At 37.5% G+C, this 24,451-nt stretch overlaps 1 protein-coding gene across 1 annotated transcript in view; it reads left to right on the top strand.

Moving 5' to 3' along the window:
- LOC145978953 (neprilysin-like) overlaps positions 1 to 24,451 on the top strand; it is a 104,167-nt gene that overhangs the window by 43,083 nt on the left and 36,633 nt on the right. Inside the window, exons 5-13 of the mRNA XM_083111965.1 lie at positions 1,863 to 2,024; positions 3,090 to 3,173; positions 4,380 to 4,591; positions 5,473 to 5,703; positions 8,341 to 8,457; positions 10,351 to 10,495; positions 12,737 to 12,851; positions 17,153 to 17,252; positions 18,016 to 18,192. Of these exons, the coding sequence (XP_082968091.1) occupies positions 1,863 to 2,024; positions 3,090 to 3,173; positions 4,380 to 4,591; positions 5,473 to 5,703; positions 8,341 to 8,457; positions 10,351 to 10,495; positions 12,737 to 12,851; positions 17,153 to 17,252; positions 18,016 to 18,192 (1,343 nt within the window). The remainder of the gene's footprint in view (positions 1 to 1,862; positions 2,025 to 3,089; positions 3,174 to 4,379; positions 4,592 to 5,472; positions 5,704 to 8,340; positions 8,458 to 10,350; positions 10,496 to 12,736; positions 12,852 to 17,152; positions 17,253 to 18,015; positions 18,193 to 24,451) is intronic.

Raw genomic sequence — 24,451 nt, 5'->3', positions numbered from 1 at the left:
ACATTATCTAACGATTTACCAAGTTCGCGTTCGGTATCAATATTTGTTTTCTTTAAGTTCATAACTTCTTCCTTCAAATCTCGGATCAGTTTGTAAATATCGTCGAGAGTTGGCAAGTCTGTCTGCACAGTTTCTAGGTGTTGACTTCCTCTTCTTTTTTTGCTACAAGGTTTACAACGCCATGTTTGCCCTGTAGATTTCATGTATTCGACATCAGTTTCATTTAATTGAGCGCATTTTAAGTGACATAATTTCACACAGTCAATACATTGAACTTTCACTTCCTGTCTTGACACAGCTTTGGTACATTCGACACAGGAACTCATTGCGATATCTCGAACGACTAGTGACTTCGCTCCACGTAAATCTTTTTTTTTTTTTTTTGTGACTGGCAATACTGTTTGTTTACTTTCTGCGTATCTTACCGCAAGGCAAATATTAACTGAATTGCTGGCTTAACTCATCATTATAATGAATAATTTATATTCAGTGTGCATTAGTAATACTTACTGTTCTCCGTGTCTTACTTTTGTTGCCATCACTCACTTCAAACTAGATAAATTTACACAAAATGTCGGAGCACCAAAGCCACTTCACTTCACTCGTCCATCGCCACAGACTATTATTATAGAGAGTGTGTGTATGTATGTATGCACGTATGTATGTATATAGTAGTTAGAGAAGGCAATGAGTGGATATAATGTGGGGGTGCAGGAAACAATTTATACAAGTAATACAAATGCAATGAATACGGGGATGTGAATGGAGTAGATGAATATCGAAAACAATGCTAAGAGAAAATGCATGTAGAAAAATAAACTGAGGAAAATAAAAAAAATGGGCTGTACCATTAAGATTTGGGAAGGATGGTTGTGAATTGGAGGTCAAGGTCTGCAGTGCCAGAGAGAGAGAGAGAGAGAGAGAGAGAGAGAGAGAGAAAGAGAGAGAGAGAGAGAGAATGATAGAGAAAGAGAGAGAGAGAGAGAGAGAATGATAGAGAAAGAGAGAGAGAGAAAGAGAGGGAGAGAATGATAGAGAGAATGAGAGAGAGAAAGAGAGGGAGAGAATGATAGAGAGAGAGAATGATAGAGAAAGAGAGAGAGAGAGAAAGAGAGGGAGAGAATGATAGAGAGAGAGAGAGGGAGAGAATGATAGAGAGAGAGAATGATAGAGAGGGAGAGAATGATAGAGAGAGAGAATGATAGAGAGAGAGAATGATAGAGAGAGAGAATGATAGAGAGAGAGAATGATAGAGAGAGAGAATGATAGAGAAAGAGAGAGAGAGCGAAAGAGAGAGAGAATGGTAGAGAGAGAGAGAGAGGGAGAGAATGATAGAGAAAGAGAGAGAGAGAAAGAGAGGGAGAGAATGATAGAGAGAATGAGAGAGAGAATGTGAGAGAGAGAGAGAGAGAGAGAGAGGCCGATAGAAGACACATTGGGACAAAGGGACAAATTGATAGGCTAACCGAGACTGAACATACAGTTTGAAGTGAAATCTGGACCACTGTACAACGTGCCTACGTCGGGGATCGAACCCTGAATCCTTCGATTGCAAGACGACGACTTTTGCAATACGCCATCGAGACACTGGACAGAGAGAATGGAGTGAGGGGAGAGAGACGGTGGGAGAAAACCGAGAAGAGAGATAGAAGAACTTACAGGGAGAGAAGAAAAAGCTACGAAAAGAAAGAAAGATACAGAGAGGAGGAAAGAAATAAGAAAAAGAAATAAATAAGACAATAAGGAAAATGAGAGACGGAGAGGAAGGAGAGAATGAGGGAAAGGAATAAATATAGATAGAATAACTACTATAAGACATAAAACTTTCCTGTAATGACATTTCTTCCGGAATTTTTTTACAGTTTCGAATATTATGCAGTCTGTGGACCGAAGCGTTGACCCTTGCGACGATTTCTACAAGTTCGCTTGTGGTAACTGGAAGAGGCAGCATCCCATTGCCGACACAGATCTTAGCAACGACTGGTTCAGCGAAAGGAAGGTGCACGTGGAGAGGGAAATACGAGGTGAGACTCCAACATGGTGTACCATGTATAGGGGGAACCTGGGTATTGCCGAACACTTAAGCTTTGGTGGTGAATGATGGCATTACTTGAAAAACATTTTAGACACTGCAGGAAACCTTAATACCTTGTGTTCAAAATAAAACTGTTTTGCACAAGAAACTAAGAAAAAGACACAGCTGTCATGTTCGGTATTACCCGGATTTTTGGGGGGTAATCCCGAATATCGGGTTCACCATTACCCCTTATGAAAAAAATAGTTACTATAAAGAGTTTCAAGAGTCGAAGTCTAATATAAACGCAAGACACAATGGTTCTGATTTGTTTCTTGGATTTGTACAAAACAAACCGATATTAAATGATAAGTTAACATACTAGGCTAATGGTGTTCACCATTGCCCCTTTCTACATCTTGTTGTGGTCATTATCACCACACGTGCTGTATATATTATAGGAGCATTCCCGTGTGTTTCTAAGTTGCCTAAATAAATATACAATCTACAAGAGTAAACGAAATAAAAAATATCATAATAATTTCCATTTATCTCTAAGTAAATACATGACATAAATTAGAAGCAAAATTGAAGAACACAATCTTTGTCCGCTGACTTCGATGTGTCACAGAATAATGACGTCGTTAGGAGTTTAACGCATTGTCCGCGAGGCGCGCTAGGTGGCGGATTCATTTGGATCACTCTTATCAAGGAAGGAAAGCAAGAAACATGATGTTCGCCATTACCTCTGTGCTGTATATATTCGGGATTGCCTGGTTTCCTTTATTTTACTTCGCTTTTCTGAGACTTTGGCTGATCAAGAAGATGAGGGTGAGTGATGATATGATGAAATTAATAAACGGACACTCACATAGAACACCCATGCTGGATTCGAACCCATAACCCCTGGTGTCATAGCGCGTTGTGCTAACCCCTCCGCCACGGAGGTTGGCAACATAACCATCTAACATAACTTGGCCTAAAAATTGGAAATGAAATTCTATATAATATATTCTTAACTTCGGATCAACTGTGAAAACCATATATTTACTTGCTTCTTTTCTTATTTTGCTAGAATTTCTGGAACAAAACTCAACTGGAAATGAGCCAATGCCTGTTATCGATGCCAGGACTATGTACAGGACATGCATGAACACAGGTGAGATCTTTAATATAGTTATGGCTTATATTACATAATCACTGGGAGGTGAAGAGATATACTTGAATTGAGGACTAAAATTGGTAAACGCTGTAAGTGCCACAATAATTCAAACACCGTTTCCCACGTTAAACTGTGAAATGTGCCATGATTTATAATGTGGTAAACGTGAAATGTGGCTGGTAGCCCTCTAAGTAGTTCAAAGGGCGTGTAAAGAGGTCACCAGTGTGGACGTTCTTACGGGCTGATGTGCGGAACGATGCGATTTCCCAATACTTTCGCTTTTGGCACTTACAACGTTTACCACTTTTAGTCCTCAATTGTACAGGGTGTTTCAAAATGCTTTTCGAAGATTAAACTTCATGAAGCAAAGTGGATATATAAATACAGTAAAACCTCGTTAATGCGGGCTCCGATAAGCCGGACTTCACTTAATCCGGTTGGCAAAAGGCAAAAAAAGTGACGAAGAGCCAGGTCCGTCGGGCGCATCATCACAATATGGGTATCGCTTATGTACGTACTGCATTGTATCTACAGTATTGCTTTACATTTGACTGTACTGTATAGTGTATTTAGGCCTATGCCCTTTAAATACATCATAATAAACTTCTTTTGTTGCTATAAACGGAGTTTTAATGCATTTTCTACTGTTCTTTTAGGTTATTTCAGTTAATCTTAACTTTCGTTAAACCGGTCAACTTATCCACCCATTAGTCCGGATTAACGAGGTTTTACTATAAGTATATTTATTTAAACTTGTAGAAATTGTAGCGAAAAAAGCAGGCTCAACCAGGACACTAACCTGTATCTCTGGCATACCATGATGGTCTTATACGAACTGAGCTACTGAACCAGCCCTGGCTCCGCCTGATTTTTCGTTGTTGCTCTTTTAGCTATGTGGAATTCAAAGGCGACAGATCCTGTTGCCATAGCATTGGCAGAAACAATTCCACACAGGTAATACTTTATTGATTGATTTGCTTCATTTTACTTCACCTCTTGAGCCACTTTTTGGCTAATTTGCGAAGATGGGGATGAAATTGATGAATGGACACTCACAAACATCCATGCCCAGGCCGAGATTCGAACCCGGGATACCTGGCGTCGTAGCGCGATGTGCTAACCACTACGCCACGGGGGCCGGCCCACACAGGTAAAACAGCGACAATGTTAACACATTCAGTCAAGTACTTTCTGTCATTCCAGATGCTTTGGAGTCAGCAGGACTTGCTTACGTTTATGAGACCCTGAGCTTAGTTGGACTGCCGATGGAGCCGCCACTGTCGGAAGAAGAGACGTCACCAAACTTCGACTGGATCCGCACCGTGGCGCTGGCGAAGAAGTACTTGGCCATGGACTTAATGATAGGTTTCGGAATAACCAGCGACCCTAAGAACAACACTATAAATATCATTGGCGTAAGTTCTGCTTTGCTCTCTCTCTCTTTTTATTCTCTGTCGGTGGTGTTGCCAGAGAACTTGGTATAGTTGGGCTCAACGACGGAGGAACTCTTTCAGCAGGGTACTTCTTACTGGTTGCTTTCCACTTTCGTTATCCGTTTCAATATATCATGGGCATCGACCATTGGCGGATCTGGAATTTTTCGAGGGGGGGAAGAGCACAAAACATGCTGAAGGAATAAGATAAGTAAGGGCGTCCGCAAGTGGCCCCTGAGATATTTGAGAAGACACCTTAATTAGAGTTGTGAGATTTTTTTACAAATAATACTGTTTGTGTGATTTGCAAATTGTAAGTTATACTGAAGGATCTTTGTAGCTTTAATAAGTAAATTACTGTATGCTGTCGTCAGCACGTTACACTTAGCAAGCCAAGATTAATACATTTGTAGCAGTTGTTCAAAATGGCGCTCTCCGGCATCGATGCAGGAATGACAGCTTCGCAATAAGTTCTGCCACATCGGCTCTAACATCTCTGGAGTCGTTCTGAAGATGTCACATGCAGCAAGGATTCTTACCAGGAGTTTCTCTTCATTATCCGCAGGTGATGGTAACCATACCTTTTACGTAACACCACAAAAAATCAAGTGGAATCAGATCAGGCGAACGCGCTGCAAAGGAACATGATCCCTATCCATCTTTGAGATAAAGTATGATAGAAATATTCACAAGCACCAGCTACAACAATGCTTTTGGCTTCTAACTTCTGAACGAGGCGTTTCCGGACAGGGGGTTTCTCGTATCATATTGGTGCTTTTGTCCCCCTCCATCATTCTTAAAAGTTTGATACATGCTCACGGAAACACCCTGTATATTAAGATTACGCAAACTTCTCTTTTCAGTTCGGTGGTCCATCGCAGACCCTGCCTTTACCCAGCTACAGAGAAGTGGAGGAAGTGCAAAGAAAACACAAGAGAAACTTCAACGCAAAGAACGTTATTGAGACTCGCTTGGACTACATGGCGAGTGTAATGGAAGTCATCGCAGAAGATTTGGAAATGAAGGATTTCGATAAAGAGAAGTCCACTAAAGCCTCCTATAGGGTGCTTCAACTACAGGGTAAACTATATACAGTAAGTTTCACGCCAGTACTTACAGATTTCAAGAACAAGCTTATAAAGCAGCCAACTGAGTACTGTAGGTAAAGCCAGACAAACGAAAGAACCGGGAACAATTGGAAATGCAATCCCGGGATTTCGTTACCCTAATTCCGGGATCCCGTTATTTGTCATTTATCTCAACCTCTCTCATTCCAGTTCGATCATTACACGCGGCTGCAAAATATACGAGGGGAAGTTAGAAAGTAAGATTCAAGATCTGCTTCTTGGCTGAGGTGAAATTTCGATTTTCATTGGTAGATTGCAGCGGTTTCCAATGTGAGTTGAACTTGAATCTTGAAAAATACACATTCAAAATGACTAATACACTGTGAACAGAGCATTAGATATTAATTAGGAACCTTACTTTCTGACTTCCCCTCGTAGTTTATATGTGCCGATAGCTGCAATGCATAATGGATGGGAAGAAAGAAAAGAAAGGCGAAGGTTGACAGTCTTGACGCTACTCAACGTGCTTTGTCTTATTTTACTTCGCTTTTCTGCCACTCTTGGCTGATCGGAAAGATGAGGATAAAAGGAGATACGTTGAAAGGACGGTGAAAATTTGAACTATTTTTTTTTCATCAACATTTTCTTTCTCATGGTCTCCATACCCAAGTTTCACTCACCTCAATCCGATATTTTGAACGGGCTCCAGAGGGCTCTGAGTAAGGAATCTATTTCTAAGCGCCAAATTTCCAGCTGGTGGTCAATATTTGAACTATTTTATATCTCGTCAGAATTCGCTTTCCCATTGTCTCCACAGCCTCTATACCACGTTTTACCTCAATTCGATGCTTTGAACGGGCTCCAGGCGGCTCTGAGTAAGGGAACAATTTCTAAGCGCCAAATTTCCACCTGGTGGTGAATATTTGAACTATTTTATATCTCGTCAGAATTCGCTTTCCCATGGTCTCCATAGCCTCTACACCAAGTTTCACCTCAATCCGATGCTTTTAACCGGCTCCAGAGGTTTCTCAGTGGGAGGACTTTAATTATGGCCACCTGGTAGTAATAAGTCGAGTTTAGACTAGAGAAGAGACTAACTAACTAAGTCTCTAGCCTTCCTAAACCCGAAGGTTTATGTCTGCAGCAACATGAGCCTTCCATCTGTCCCTATTCTGGGCAAGATCAATCCAATCTCTTCCATCCTTCCCGATTTCCTTTAGGTCCATCTCAACGTTATCCCTCAATCTTCGTCTTAGCCTTCCTAGGTTATTAACCATCAGGTTTTCCAACAAGAATCCTGTATACTTTTCTTTCCTCTCTCACTCGTGCCACATGGCCTACTCACCTAAGACTTCTTGATTTGATCATTCTAATAAATTATGCAGTTCTAATTTTTCTAAGGATTTCATTTTCAAATACTTTATGTTACTCTCTTAATGTAACGGACCACGTTTCACATCCATATAATACTACAGGCAAAATTTCTGTATTGAATCTATAGTTTAACTTTTACTTTCTTAGATACGAGTAAAGTATTACACGAGACCAGAGAAGAAAGTAAGATAAAATTCATATTAATGAAGAAAGTAACAGCATGCAATATTGACTGGACACGATTCATTTTCTAGTGCTTGTAACTGTACTTATTACAACAATACTTTTTGAGAGAGCACTTTATTTTTTTCGATGGTGGGGATCGAAGCTACGACAGATCTGTGCTTTTACTAGAAGGTCTAAATATGGGCGAAGGTTTAAATATGGGTTTTGGAGTATCAGCGCTCCCGGGTGCTGCATCCTGGCAGAGGCTATTGGAACTGGTTATTTGTCAAGGACAAAGGTTGCGGCGCCAATTCGCAAGAGAAAGTGGTGGTTAGTTTCGGCCTTGGACGCTGTTATAGAATTGCGATCTCCGAGAACTTTTTGATGTATGTAACTCAGCGTCTTCTGAATTTTCTTCTGCTTTGTATAGGTTATGATATTAGCGGTAGATAAAACAAATGTGGGCTTTTATAATGCCATGATTTGTTTGTGAAATATGTACCACAGAGAGCGAAAATAAATTGAAGAAGAAAAATAGCGTGATGGTCTAAATATGGGCTATGACATGAGGTCTAATGTTGAGATCACATTTTCAACAAATATTTGGATGTTTTTCTTAATTTCGATTTTTCCCATTCCGCGTGATTTTCAAAACAACAGATTATTCATAAATATGAATTTTATAATGTTTTAGCGATAAATGACTGTTTTTTAAATCTTAATTGCTTTTTGTGATATTGCCACTAGTAGCCCATATTTAGACCACAATTTTGAAATACATCACTTTACCATTTTTTGGAAATTGCTTTTCTTTTAAAAAAAATAAATAAAATGGTGACCTTCTAAACTTTAGCATGCTATTACATTTAAGTATATATTTCATAGATATGCATTTTAAAGGCAGGTGCTTGATATATTATTTTTTTTCCTCCGAAAATGACAACATAAAAAGGGGAGGGCCCATATTTAGACCTTTTCCTCTACAAATCAGGCATCCCTCGGGCTTTGCTGCAAAGAAGAAATAACAATAAGAATGTTAGGTTACTAAGTTCTTCAACATTCCTTGCATAACAACGGTCATGTCATGATTTAAAACGCGTGTGTTTCTATTTTATTCCTTCTAAGGCTTACGAGTATTACTTGTCATCCAAAGAAGAAGACCAGGAGAGTCAGTATAGCTACCTGTTTCTGGACAACTTTCAGGACTACACGGATAACGCCACGGAGTTGGGAAATACGAGGGTAAGTCGAAAACTAAGGTTTCATAAATGATGTGTATTGTGTTCGAACGTCAATAGAGGTATGACAGATAGATAGATCCAGGTTGCTCTTACGGCAAGGTTGCCTGGTGTGTGCAACTCCTCAGCACTCTAGCAAAAAATCTCTTCTGGCATCTATTGGGTATACCAGGGAGAGATACAGTATAGGCATCACAGATAGGGAACCAACTCCCCAGTATATTCCGGGATCTCCCGTATTAGAGCTTCTTTTTTATCCCTCCGACTCCCGTATTGACATTCTATTTCTCCCGTATTGTTTATTAACAATCAAGGTAGCGAAATTTTAACTCATTCCGAGTTTGGTGAGTTATGAAAAACTTCAAGTTTGCAAGATCTTGCACGTTTAATTTTTGGTGGGCGGAAGTGGCGTAATATCTTACAGTAGTTGATTCATGCCTAGTTCTTCAGCAGTAGTGAACAAATACGTACCGGTTACGACTAAGAAACATGCAAATTTGTAAAGTTTTATTCCCTATTGTGATCTGCATATTATATCAAATATAAATTAATTCTCTTGTTTAATATTATCCATTCCATAAAAAATTGCTGGAGTGATGTCGCGCCTCTAGAAATGCACTAAATTTGTCGTGACTACAGCGTGTACACAAAAACATTCCGTGATTATAAACGACCACAAAATTTTAATTATGTATATTACGAAATTTATACCATTCGAAAGAATTTTAGCGGATGTGTAATTGTTGGTGTTAACTACAACAATAGATGGCATAACAATAAAAGAATGACAAAAAGGAAAAAAAATAGCCAAAAGTACGAGAAAAACACATTTTAGGATGTAAGAGAAAATTAATGAAAATAGTCATGGACAATTTGCACGGTAATACTCATGGGTCCCACTGTACAAACCTAAACATCCAGTAAACATCAACAGTAACACAATTTGCTTATATCAACAATGCCATTTACAATAACACATTAACAATCGAAAGATCTTTTGGTGCGTTCTCTCTTGTCCACGATTACGTTTCTTCTTATTATTATCATTTGAAGTTTCTTTGCAACACTCATTTACACAGCATTGTACAGTGGGATCCATGAGTACTACCGTCCAAATTGTCCATGAGTATTTTCATTAATTATTCTCTTACATCCTAAAATGTGTTTTTCTGCTACTTTTGGCTATTTTTTTCCTTTTTGTCATTCTTTTATTGTTATGTACTTTTGGCTAATTTTCCCTTCATTCCATTCTTTTATTGTTATGCCATCTATTGTCGTAGTTAACGCCAACAATTACACATCCGCTAAAATTCTTTGAGCTATTCTTTCGAATGGTATGGGTATAAATTTCGTAATATACATAATTGAAATTTTGTGGTCGTTTATAATTAGGGAATGCTTTTGTGGACACGCTGTAAAATCTCCCGTAACTTCAATGCCGAGAGTTGAAAATCTCCCTGAAATTCATGGCAGAGAGTTGGTTCCTTATTGACAGATTTCAAAGAAAGTATTCATCCTTGTGGCAACGAATGTTCAGTATTGTATCATTAAATAGTCCTACTGCGTTTTACATCATTTTTCAAGGGCAAGAGATGCATTTAAGTATAAACATAGTTTCAAGTGAGGCGAGAAAGGTTGCACGCCGTACGACAAGCATTTCTGGAACCTTTCACGTCTTAACTGGCCCTGACATGCATCCTAGTGTCAACAATCTATGTGACTACTTCAAGCAGAGTGCAGAAAGCCGACACAGACATCCGACTAATCCCGGTTAGGTGGAATATGACTTAATGTACTATTACAAAATTAATACATAGTTATTAATTAAGTTAATAAAATGTATAAATTTGTCTTTAAATTTTCACAATAATTTTGTACATCTCGAACTTCGTTGTAGTTTGACTGGAAGAAGTACCTGGATGTTATTTTTGAGGGAGTGGACGTCACACTGGACTACGACACAGAAATAATGTTGGTTGAAAGCGGCGATTATTACTGGACATTACAGTGGTATATAGCTGATGTATCACCAGCTACAATAGGTAAGTAAAAATGTGTTATTTTAATTATTGGCATATTTAAAATCACTTGTTCAACTATGACGTTAATTGTTATGACTAGAGCCCGGAAGTTCAGGCATTTATTTTCGTTAAAATAGGCAGGCAAAAAGGCATTTATAATGTGGAAAATAGGCACTAAAAATGAAATAAAAGGCAAAATAAACCGAAAAAAGGCACATTTGGAAGTCGCTTACTTTTATCTATAATTTCTGGCAAAATGTTAAGATCTACACTGGGAAGAGCATTTCAATTTTTCCGTCTTGATTGCACATAACTAACTACAAGGTGTTTTTTTAAGTTCTCAATGATTCTCATAATAGAAAATGATCTTTCTACTTCGACAGAAGTTATTGGAGCATACATAAAACAAGCTAATGTAGCTGGACTCATTTCGGTAACACCATTTTCACCTTTTAGAATATCACAAATTGTTTTTTAATTGTTTCAAGTCCTCATTTGCACTCACTACCCGTTTGTACTTTTCCGCAACATCTGACCCCTTTTCTCCTGGCACTTCCATCATCTGCTGCATAGATTCCTCGTAGATTTTCATGGATGCTATAATTGTAATTGTCTCTGGCAATGCACCATAATGTGCAAAAATAAACTTGAATAGCACAGGAGTTTTTTCACTTCACGAATTGAAGCCGCTTCATTTTCTGGAAGAGCATCTATCACCTCACTATTTTTTTCAAGGTTGTTAGCATAATATATAGCTTCTGATATAAAGGTTCCCCATCTGGTCAAGACTGGTTGCGGAGGTAAACTAAGCTCAGATGCAACTTCCTTAAATTTTCGGGTTCGAGAGGGAGATTTCAGAAATATCTTCTTTGTGTTCGAAATCAACCTGTCCACTTCAGCAGGCAATCATGCACAAGGAAATGTTAACCGAAAGGCAATATCCTAACTGAGCATGAAATACATTTTTCTCACACTTTTCTCCTTCAGCAATGTTGAAACATGCGTGAGTTCAATATTACTTAAATAAGGCGAAAATTATTCACATAATAAACGGAAGAAAAATAAATGCCAACAACGTCTTTTGGGAGAAAAATAATTTATATACACATTTTTTTTAAAAAAAAATGGTCAAATTTAATTGAAAAAGGCAAAAAAAGGCATTATAATTAAAAATAGGCAGTGGGGTCCCAAATAGGCAAAATAGGCAAAATGAAAAGGCTTCTAAAACATTCCAAACAACATAAAAAACGTATATCCGGAAAAAAATTATCAATATATGCAGTAGATAAAAAGAGGCATTTTGCGAAACTTCCGGGCTCTAGTTATGACTATATATTTCGACACAATTGATGTGCTCAGTGGGAAAGGAATACATTACACACATATTTGTTGCTTTTGCACGTATCCGACAACTCGTACCATCTGGCATCACTTTCTTTATCTTCCAACCTTGTGCTATAGTCTACATCACTACATAAGTATTTATTTATGTCCGTCTATTACCTTTTGCAGGAAACTGCTTTAAAATGATTTTCCTGTAGCAAAATTATGTTGTGTGTGTGTGTGTGTGTGTGACAAAAGGAAACTTCCCGAGAGCCAAATTGGTTCTACTCTAGATGTACATTCTAACGCAGTTCCCCGAACCAAGCTGTCAACGCGCATTCATTTTTAGTGACGTAATTATTCTAATAAGGGTTTACTGTGAACCTTGCCCTTCATATATTAACATTTAAACATATCAGGTATGATCAGTGGTGGCGATTGCCCTCCACTTTTTGCCACCGCATTATGCTAAATTTTATCAACCAAGGCAAAGTAACTGTCTCCCCCCCCCCCCTCCGAACTTTTGGAACCCAATCCCCGCCACTTGGTATGTTATAATTTGATGAAAGTTAATGTCCATTTTTAATGGCCATCTGTAGAGAGAGAGAGAGAGAGAGAGAGAGAGAGAGAGAGAGAGAGAGAGAGAGAGAGAGAGAGAGAGAGAGAGAGAGAGATAGAGAGAGAAGAAACCCACTTGCGGTTCATGTTATGAGTTACACCTTCCCCAGAATAAAGTAAATGTAAAAGTAACTTACAGTTACTTTTGAAAGTTAAATGTAACTTATAAAAAGGAATATCATTTCAAAACAAATAACTCTAACTGTAATTGAATTACTTTTTTGAGCAAAGCAAGTTGATTACATACAAATGTTGGTGTGAGTATGTGTGTGAGAACTTCATACATTGTTTATTTACAATTGTTCATTGCTTTTATTACAGAGAGTTACTTATGGTGGCAGGTAGTCGAGATGCTCATACCCCATACCAACCGTCGAATGAGAGACTTGCGGAATCGTTATGTGGAGGCAGTCACCGGACAGGTGCCAAAAAGCAGGTAAATATCGGAGTATTCATCAACTAAAAGAGAAACAAATTGCCTACCATGCTATCTTCTGTGTGTATGTGTGTGTGTATATATATATATATATATATATATATGTATATAAATGGATGTGTGTGTGTGTGTGTGTGTGTGTGTGTGTGTGTGGGTGTATATTTGTTTGTTCCGGCATAACTCTCGAACGCCTGGAGCAATTTCAATCAAACTTGGTACACTTATCTCTCCAAATCTGGAAATATATACTGTGGGGGTAAGACACCCCTGGCATCCCTAGGGTTGGGGTGGGGTGGGAAGGGGTGACATGTAAAAATAATCGAGAACCACCGATATTAAATTCCGCACAAACAGACATCCGTGACTCTATGCAATTCGCACAACGATAGTGTTTTTCGGGTTGTCTAACATTCAGGCTGTTTTGCAAATGGTATCCATAGTTTTCGTGACACTCCCAATGCAGATCAACTCCAGGTTCATCACCTATCGGCATGTGGGGTGAGATGGGGGTGAAGAATAAAATGCCACAAATGACCTAGATCAGTGTTGAATCCATAGTTTTCGGAGTCGCTAAGCTAATTGGTGACATTCACGTTCACATTTAAAATTAGTTACATTTTACACTATAGTTAGAATTCATTATTTTCCTGTCTAATACAAGATTGGGGTAAATAAATACCCGGGCAACGCCAGGCAATCAGCTAGTCTTAGATAATAACCACTTGGCGATTTTTTTTCATGTCGTATGCTTTCTTCCCTTTCTCGATATTAAGTGGTCAACATATTTACCACATCACATGTACAGTCACCGTCAATACAAATGAGACACATAAATCCTGATAAGTGGATTTTAAAAACAAATTTTCAATGGAAAGTTCTTCCACCGCCGTAGAGTTAGGCAACACATGCAACGTCATGCAGGGAAGCGAGTATTTCAGGATTTAGGTGTCCCATTTTTTATGCAGGTGACTGTACATACGCAAACACACTCGTGAATGTGTGTCTGAAGGGCAGCGTGCTATGGCGCCAAAGGACCTGGATTCTAATCCCAGCCTGGCAATGCGAGAGCGCCCCTTCATCAATATCATTGCTCATCCTCATCGTCGCGATTAGTCAAAAACAGAAAAGGAAGCTAAATAACGCAAAACAAACCTAATCAAATCCTCACAATCCTCCCCAAACACACACCACACCCTACCACACAATTTTCAACCCTGGCGAGAGAAGCATATTTTTCCGTACAGATTAAATCTCTGTCCTGGATCTGGCAACTTTGCAGGTCGAACATTCACTTCCGTTTCCGCCAACTACAACCGACGTTTCGGCCGCTGTTGAGAAAAATTTATATATGATTTTGATACGATAGATCTGTTCAAATCAAAAAGCCATTCGAAAATTTATTCAACCGTACTTAACTTTAACTTTTGTAAAAAGTTTAATTTCTCAAGATAATTTTAAAACTTTGATTTTTTTTTAAAACAGAAGATTTTTTTATGCAGCTTGCAACGTCCCCCGGTTGTACACCAGTCGTCAGAAAGTTAGTCCGCTACTCCTTCAGTCGGGAACATGAGAATCTTTGCAAATCATCAGGGATGCTGGGTAGAAAAGAAACACAACACAGTATTCGAAGTTAAACGCAGTTTTATAATCACTTATATTTCCTATCGTATGTGGACTTACAAGCAAGGCACAGATTTGCTTACGTTTCTGCCTGAAGAGGAACAATTCTATAGCATATTAAATCGCATCACAATCACTAAACACTCTTGCATATAGAATTAACGTTGGACAAAACAAACGTAAATACACGAAAGTTTCTGTACTTAATTATTATTTCGAGTATAGCCAGAATGAAACGAAAATAATTACCAATTACACTATTCGGGCATTCCATTAACCGTTACCACATATAAAATATTATCTAACATTCTTTTAACAAGACTAACCCCATATGCTAATGAATGCTAATAGGTGATTATCAATGTGGATTTAAACGTAACAGATCAACTACAGATCAAATTTTTCACATCAGACAGACACTTGAAAAAAGTGGGTATATAATCAAAATGTCCATCAGCTATTCATTGACTTCAAAAAAGCATATGATTCGGTCAAAAGAGATAAATTATATTAGTAGAGTTTGGAATACCTAAGAAGTTTGTTAGTATGATAAAAATATGCACCAGTGAAACAGAAAGTAAAATTCGTGTTGGTATTAATATGTCTGACAAATTGACAATTCATGATGGGTTAAAACAAGGAGATGCATTATCTCCATTGCTCTTTAATTTTGCCTTAGAATATGCTGTAAGGAAGGTAAAAGAAACTAAAGAAGGACTAAAATTAAATGGTGTGACTCAGTTGTTAACATATGCAGATGATATAGACTTACTGGGGGATGATGTGAATACAATTAACAATAATGCTAAAATATTTTTCAAAACTGCTAAAGAGATAGGTTTGGAAGTTAACAAAGAGAAAACTAAATATATGCTTATAGGCCGAAACCAAGTGTTAGGTAATAATCAAAATCTAATTATTGATAACAACTCGTTTGTACCAGTTTCCAAATTCAAATACTTAGGAGTAATATTAACAAATGAAAATTATATTAAAGAGGAAATAAAAAGTAGGCTTAATTCAGGAAATGCATGTTACTTCTCTCTTCATAAACTTTTGTCTTCTCGTTAAATATCTAAGAAACTAAAAGTTAAAATATACAAAACAGTAATTTTGCCTGTAGTATTATATGGATGTGAAACTTGGTCCCTTACATTGAAAGAGGAACACAAATTGAGAGTATTTGAAAATAAGATCCTTAGGAAAATCTTTGGACCTAAAAGGGATGAGGAGACAGGTGAGTGGAGAAGGTTACGTAATTTAGAACTACATAATTTGTATTCATGTCCAGATATTATTAGAATAATTAAATCAAGAAGACTTAGGTGGGCAGGTCATGTATCACGAATGGGAGAGGAAAGAGGAGTTTACAGGATTCTTGTTGGGAAACCTGATGGTAAGAGACCTGTAGGAAGGCCAAGACGAAGATGGAGGGACAACGTTGAGATGGACCTAAGGGAAATCGGTAGGGATGGAAAAGAGTATATAGATCTTGCTCAAGATAGGGAAAGATGGAAGGCCTGTGTTGCTGCAGCCATGAACCTTCGGGTTTAAGAAGGCTAGAGAGTTAGTTAGTTACCACGTTTCTGTTGATTTCTCACCTTCACCTGTTTTCTAACTGAGTCTGTCGTCAGGTGAAAAACATTCAGGTGGGTTCACTTCCTCTGCTGAGATGAGAAAGTGACGTCAACACGAACAGATTATGACGTATTTATAAACATATATACAAGTTCCAAGCACAACTGTATCAATCTAACTATAGTTGTCTGTGACAACTTGCACATTATTTGAAGTAACAAACATTTTAAAAATCTTAGCTTACAGTTTACCATTATATGATTGCAGCAAGCTTGTTAGCTTTGGCTAGAATGTACAATATAGAGAAAGTCTCCAATTTCGTTAATTTTCGGTATACTAACTAATTTTGGCCTCCTAATCACTAATCTGTTGTAAAAAACCGGGGGTCACGTCTGGAAATTGTACATTTTGATGAAAAATTGTTCGTTAGCACCAAAAACCATCCACGGGTAGCCCCACAAACCATTGACGTTAGCCCCAAAAACCATCCACGGGTAGCCCCACAAACCATTGACATTAGCCCCAAAAGCCATCCACGGGTAGCCCCACGAACCATTCACACGAGGTTAGGTTAGGCCTGTTAGGTTAGGTTCCATTAGCACTCATTTAACCCCTAAATTCATCGAATTAATAGGGATCGTACTAGAATTGAACATCATAAATCATTTTCTTGTAAAACAACGGCGTGGTTGGACACAATGACAGGATATTACATTTTTGTTCGTAAAACTACGCATATACACCTATATATATAAAAAATTCAATCGGCTTTTTTTTCAAATTTTCAGACGTGACCCCCGGTTTCTTTCAACAGATTCGTGATTAGGAGGTCAAAATTAGTTAGTATACCGAAAATTAACAAAATTGGAGACTTTCTCTATATTGTAAATTCGCTCCTTAGCTTTACATAAAAGATTGTTTCAAGGTTGAAGCAAACTTACTGTTATATCTGGGCTAAATTATCACAAATTCATGATTGCGCACTTACGCACTCGAAATAGTTCTTGAATTATCTATTTAGAGCAGGAAGAGCAATTACTATGTGGTTGTATTATGTAAGAAAAAATTTCATCGACTAAAATCGGCCCAATTTTTGTTCCCAGGTCAATATTTTGTACCAACGTTGTTAATGAAATCATGGGAATGGCAGTGAGCTATGTTTACGTGGACGAAGAAAGACAATTTGCTCAAACGAAGGAAAAGGTGAGTAAACTGTTCTAAATTTCTTTGCCACGCTTTAACGCCAACTTCCAGAATTATGTACAGTGGGATCCATGAGTATTACCGTGCAAATTGTCCATCATCATGTTCGGGCACTTTATTTGACCCAATAAGAGTTTCAAGAATTAAAAGAAATCTCAGAACAAGCTGTTGATAACTTCTGCACCAGAATACGTAAAAATCCATCTCTTAAAAACACACAGGATGTGAAAAGAAATTAATGAAAATAGTCATGGACAATTTGCACGGTAATACTCATGGATCCCACTGTACTACAGTGGATATATAGATATAGATGCACATATTAGGCTAATGTTGATTGGTTAGTTTTATTTTACTTCGCTTTTCTGCTACTTTTGCTTATCGCGAAGATGTGGGTCAATTGTGATAAGGTGAAATGGATGAAGGAATAATAATAATAATAATAAACACATTGACAGGGTCCCACATAGGATTATACTCGCTGTGAGTCCAGAGCCTCGTTAATATGTAAGATGCAGTTCAGGGATTTGCAGTAACGAAGAAAAACAGAAATAATATGTTGTTGATAGTCTGTTGTTCACTGCACTTGCTGTTGACTTTGTGAATCTCTCTATAAATTTTATTTTATGTTCCTTCATATAATGTACTTATATGTACACTGAGGTGAACTCCCACCACTTCGAATATACAATTTTCGGAGGCTTCAATGCATTCTGATGTCTATGATTATAAGCAGCTTGTTCTCCTTATTCTCCAATTCAAGGTGGAGAGTATGTTGCGAGATATAATAGAAGCATTTGGAGATCTTGTGCACGGTCTGAACTGGATGGACCCGAAAACGAAGGCAGCGACGCTAGAGAAAGCCAACGCCATGAAAACTCACGTTGCTTATCCGGAATGGTTCCTGGAGGAAGGAAAGCTGGAAGAATATTATGAAGGGGTAGGTACAACAGTCATCATCATGATATCATCAGCCTTCTTGCAATTGCTCTGTTAATATACCACCACCTTTTCTTCACTATAGTCCAATCATTCCTCTACATTTTCTACTTTCCTTCCTCTGCTATTCCACTTTATTTCAATCTACGCTATTGTTACACTTTCCACCTTCCATTGTTATTCCATTATTCTTCCTGATTTATTCTAAACCTGAACTCTTCTTCTCACTCTGCTATTCCCCAATTACTTCCATGGGCGTCCGGAAGGGAGGGCAGGGGGGGGGGTTAACCAAAAATTATGTATTTCACACATATAATTTCATTTTAGCCACAATAATATGTGTTAATTATTGCATGATCACCATAAATTCAAATTTAAGCAATGTTTTTTTAGGGAACAGCACTATTTTTGGAGAAAATGTGCCTTGTTTGCCCCCCTGGAAAAAATACCTTTCTTGCCCCTCCCTGGAAAAAATCCTGCGGACGTCCATGATTACTTCATAAGTTCCACTTGTCTTCTCTTTCTACTACATGGTGTGATTGGAAAGTTTTAAGACAGGTGGCGCCACTGCTCAATAAGGGGGGCTAGGTTTGCCCGCGGGTTTTGAAGGGGAAGCTTGTTTTGTACTTGAAACGTCTTGAAAAGATATCTTAGTAGTATAAAAGTATATAGGATGAGGACACTTATAGCGTAGAAAAGAAGAGCTCATATGATTAAACAGCCCGATTTGCCCACACTTAAAATTATGCCAAGATGCCTATAAGCCCCAATTCTTCAAGTGTGATATGCTCTTATTCCTAAGAATTTTGAATCCTAGTGTAGAAAAGAAGAACCCTCAATAGACAGATTTGCCCACACTTAAAATTATGTCAAGTACCCATATGATTTTATTGTTTATAGTGTGTTATTCTGTCAAAATCCCAAGAATCTTGAATTCTAGTGTAGAAATGAAGAACCCCCCTCAGACAGATTTGCCCATGTGTGTAAAAGCTACATCTCTCAGTTTGTTGTCCATAAACTTGTCAAAAATATGCCCCTCTTGATATTGTTTTGACTATACTTAAAACTAAGGCAAAAATGCTTATATTCTCATCCTCTACAACTTACAGACCAATACAATTGGACAAGGGCAGGCAAGCAAATTGGTTTCATGTTTCTTCTAATCTTTGATCAGTTTCATGTCCCGGCCAGCAATAAATTATACACGCCTGGGAGATTTTATATGCTTGCATGCATGAGATAAAATCTACACTGTGCCCTTTCAGGGAAAATTCCCCATACATGCCATCATGTCATTGACTCCAAGGGAAATTCTTAGTAAAAAGAACATTGGCCTCTTGCATGTTGTCATATATGCCTGAATTGGATTCAGGTTTTGCCTTGTTCTGATAATATATACCCGAGTGAGACTTACAGAATATTTATTGCACAGTTCAAAGTCCAACTTTGAATTGTATTTAGCTGATATAGAGCTCATAACTCCTGGGTTGTGATGCTCAATAGAATATGGACATAGTCCCATGGCTTATTGCCTTGTAAACAAGAGCTCTGGGTTTGAGGCCTGATAAAATGTGAGGTCTCCTCTGATAGCAAAGTGTTAATATTGTTGCCTTGTAAACAAGAGCTCTGGGTTTGAGCCCTGGTAAAATGTGAGGTCTCCTCTGATGGCAAAGTGTTAATATTGTTGCCTTGTAAACAAGAGCTCTGGGTTTGAGCCCTGGTAAAATGTGAGGTCTCCTCTGATGGCAAAGTGTTAATATTGTTGCCTTGTAAACAAGAGCTCTCGGTTTGAGCCCTGGTAAAATGTGAGGTCTCCTCTGATGGCAAAGTGTTAATATTGTTGCCTTGTAAACAAGAGCTCTGGGTTTGAGTCCTGATAAAATATGTAAGATTGAAATACATGTGGCAAAATAATATCTCCACACGTGAGATTTTGAGAATATTTACTGCTAGCTGATATACAGCTGAGGTTTGAAACCTGGTAAAGTGTGTTGTACAACAGCATAAAAGAGCAAAACTATTTTATATTGGGGATCACCAGAGCCTAGTTATTGCTGTTGTCTGGGTATAAAAGCACCAGTTCAGCCACTAATTGCTGTTATAATTGTTTTGGCATATTATCCATACTTCTGTTTTTTTTTTGGACCAGGAAATTTTATATAAATAAACAATAAAAATGCCAAATCAAAAATATTGCAATCAGTGTAATAAAAATATATCTAGTTCTAATTGGTCTAGGCATCGCCATATTTGTGACCCTAAGAAATGCAGAAAAGCCACAAAAATGTGTCCAAGATGCCATAAAATATTAAGCAAGGCTTATTACAAATGGCATAAGTGTACTTGTTATGTACAGTCATCAATATTGCCCTCACAACCATACACATCTGGTCTGAAAAGGAAGCATGAAGCACCTGTTAATGCTAGAGCAGCAAAACAGCCACGCTATGCACCACCTATCCATAGCAGTTTTGCTGGCCAATTAAGGGATCACTGTTTTAAATCAGAGCCAAAATGTGACATTAAGAATTTTTGGAACAGTATAAATTCTGATGTGCAGGCAATTCTAAATGCACAAAATGGCTCTTATAAGCTGTCCCTCAAATTGTTTACACAATATAAGAAGCCAAATGGCACAAAATTTACACAGCCCCACATAACAGAAACTGTAGCTGTATATTCAAATGCAAATTCAGACAAAATAATAAGCAGTTTGATAGATCAATTGAATATTAAACACTCTGAATTTGCTGGAAAAGAGTCTGGATGGAGCCTATGCGGATTTCCACACAAGCTCTATGTTAATATTTCTGAATTCAGCCCATTACAAGGATCTACATATTTGCCATTACCTGCCAATATTAAAAACAAACAAGCCGTGGTTAATATAAAAAATAATGATGAGAAATGCTTTTTGTGGTGTATTTTAGCTGCTTTGTATCCAGTTTCAAGGCATCCTGAGCGAATAAGTTATTATAAACAACATGAAAATGATTTTGATGAAGCAATGGAGGGTTTAGAATATCCAATGTCTGTTCAGAATATTGATAGATTTGAAAAAAAAAGGCCAGGAATATCAATGGTAAACATTATCTATTAATGTATTTCTTTGTTCTACTGGCCGTGGCAATTGCTTGATAGCACCTCTCAGAATCAGTACATTTGATGATGATTCTGCTGTTCCGATTGATCTGCTCTTAATTGAAGGGGATGATACACACCATTATACTCTGATACGCAGTCTTGAAGCTTTAGTCAGAAAACAACTAGACAAATCCAATACAATATTCAAGTTGTGCAGAAGATGTTTATCTGTATTTGATGGTAAAAAAATAATAAATGGGGTTTGTGAAGTGAATGCAGAAATTGCTAAAAACAAGTTAATTGAGCATCTGAAATACTGTGGCAACCATAAACCTGTTCATATGGTGATGCCTAATCCAAGTGAAAATGCCAAATTCAAAAAATTTGAAGCCTTGTTGGAACACTCAGCATATATAGTCTGTGATTTTGAATCAAATCTCAAACCTCTTGCATTCTGTAGCCCAGATCCTGAGGAACCTTCAATTACACCATACCAGTTACATGAACCTTCTAGTTTTTATTATGTTGTTGTACAGGATGGTGTTGTTAGTAAAGAATATTTATACATGGGAGCAGATGCCATCAAAGAATTTGCACATAGAATAGAAAATGAGTGCCATGACATAGCATCTAATATCTTATTGAAATCAAAACCCATGTTGCCTTTAACAGAGAAACAGATTGAAGATTTCAACAATGCAGAAAAATGCCCGGTATGTGATTCTGAATTTTCAGATACAAATATCAAGGTGAAACACCATTCTCATACAGATGGTAAATTCTTAATGGCCCTGTGTAATAGCTGTAATATTAATATCCAGAGACCAAAATTTGTCCCCATATTTTGCCAAGGTGCATCCAATTATGATTTTCATCATTTGATCAGGTACGAGGGGTTTGACAAGCAGAATTTAAATATTTTAGCTGAAAATAATGAGAAATATATTGCCATTAGCAAAATAATTAAAGTTAATGGTGTTCCTATTCACTTAAAATTTCTTGATTCATACAGAATTCTGTCTGCTAGCCTGGCTACACTGGCCACTCAATTATCTGATGATCAATTCAAAATCACATGTGCTTTGTTTCCAAATCAGGACCTGAAATTAATTAAGCGGAAGGGTGTATATCCATATGATTATGTTACAGATTTTTCTAAATTTGATGAGTGTTCTCTGCCACCACAACAAGAGTTTTACAGCAAAATTAGACCATCTGGAATTACTGATGATGATTATCACCATGCCCAGTTGATGTGGAACAATTTAAAATGCCAGACATTTGGTGATTATCACAAGGCATATTTAAAACTTGATGTGACCCTCTTAGCTGATATACTTCAGGCATTTAGAAAATCTTCCATGCAAAATTATAAGCTGGATCCAATGTATTTTTACAGTGCTCCGGGCCTAGCATGGGCTGCAATGTTTTTAAATACTAAAATGCAATTGGATCTGATCCAGGATCAAGATATGTATCTGTTTATGGAACAATGTATAAGAGGAGGCATGGTGCAATGTTCTCAGAGATATGCCAGAGCAAATAACAAATATATTCCCGATTATGATCCAGCACTGCCATCAAATTATATACTGTATGTAGATGCCAATAGCCTCTATGGTTATGCTATGATGAAAAAACTGCCATATGCAGGGCTTGAGTGGGTTGAAGATTTCAATATTGAAGATCTTAAGGATTTTGATGACAGTAAATATGGCCTGTTCTTAGAGGTTGATCTGACAATTCCTGATGATTTACACAACACATTTTCTGATCTGCCCCCAATTCCTGAGGTTAAGTGTTCACCTGGCTCTAAACAGAAGAAATTGATGATGACTCTAGAGCCAAAACAGTGTTATGTCTTATATTACAAAAACCTCCAGTTCCTAATAAATCATGGTGTCCAAGTGATCAAAGTTGGAAAAGTTTTGAGGTTCAGGCACTCAAGATGGTTGAAACCATATATTGATACAAACACAAAGCTTCGAACATCTGCAATGAGCCAATTTGATAAGACCTTGTTTAAATTGATGGTCAATTCTGTGTATGGCAAAACAATAAAAAATGTCAGAAAACATATTGATGTTAAAATAATTACTGACCCCAGCCGGAGCAAAAAATTGATTGCAAAGCCCAACTTCAATTACAGAAGAATTTATGATGAGAATATGGCACTTTTCAACATGAAAAAAACAAAAATTAAGTTTGATAAGCCTATTTATGTAGGGGCTGTGATATTGGAATTGGCCAAATTACACATGTTAAAATTGTTTTATAATGTGTTGAAGCCTTTTTATAAGGATCGTGTAAAACTGATGTACATGGACACAGATAGTTTTGTTCTTGATATTCAAACAGAAGATGTTTATCAAGATATAGCACAGCCTGAATTGTATAAATATTTTGATACCACTGAACATTCAAAAATTAAACACCGCAACAAAAAGGTGCCTGGCAAGTTAAAAGATGAGACACTTGGTGATGTTATTGTGGCATTTGCTGGGTTAAGGGCCAAGATGTACAATTTTGAAACATTTTGTGGTGCTGTTGCCAAAAAATCCAAGGGCATTGGCAGAGTGACTGTAGACAAACAGCTTGAATTTGAAGATTACAAAAATTGCCTCAAATTATGTAGCACAATCAGAACATCAGAATCCAGAATTCAGAGTGTAGATCACTTGTTGACTACAAATATTGTAAGAAAAGTGGCTCTGGATCCACATGATGATAAGAGATGCATTTTATCATGTGGCATACATACTCTACCATGGGGTCATTGTGATTTGAAAAGTGGTAATCAATGCCCAATTACAGAGCATGATTTGAAATAAATAAACATAAACTTATTTGGGTTCAAAAAACAGGCTATTATGGACCTGCCAACACCACAACCCTCTTCTGATATGATATCTAAACTAAGTGCTTTGTTAATTATTCATCTGAACAGCATACTTACAGATGTTGATGATGAAACAGGTAAAACATTGTACATATTTAACAATAATTTAAATCATTACCAATTACCTGTAGGTGGTCAATTGCAATTTATTACAACCCCTGAGGGTAATGTCAAGATTTCAGTAGGGAGAAATATTTATAGAATTAAGCACTCAAACATGATTTCTGGCACTGTATATACTGTTTCTGCTGGTGACTGCTTATATATTGAGGTCCCT

Source organism: Lepisma saccharinum, chromosome 25, assembly GCF_977018435.1.
Source record: "Lepisma saccharinum chromosome 25, izLepSacc3.1, whole genome shotgun sequence".
NCBI classification, from domain to species: Eukaryota; Metazoa; Arthropoda; class Insecta; order Zygentoma; family Lepismatidae; genus Lepisma; species Lepisma saccharinum.
Note: the sequence above shows the minus strand (reverse complement) of the source record. Positions and strands in the feature narration are given on the sequence as shown.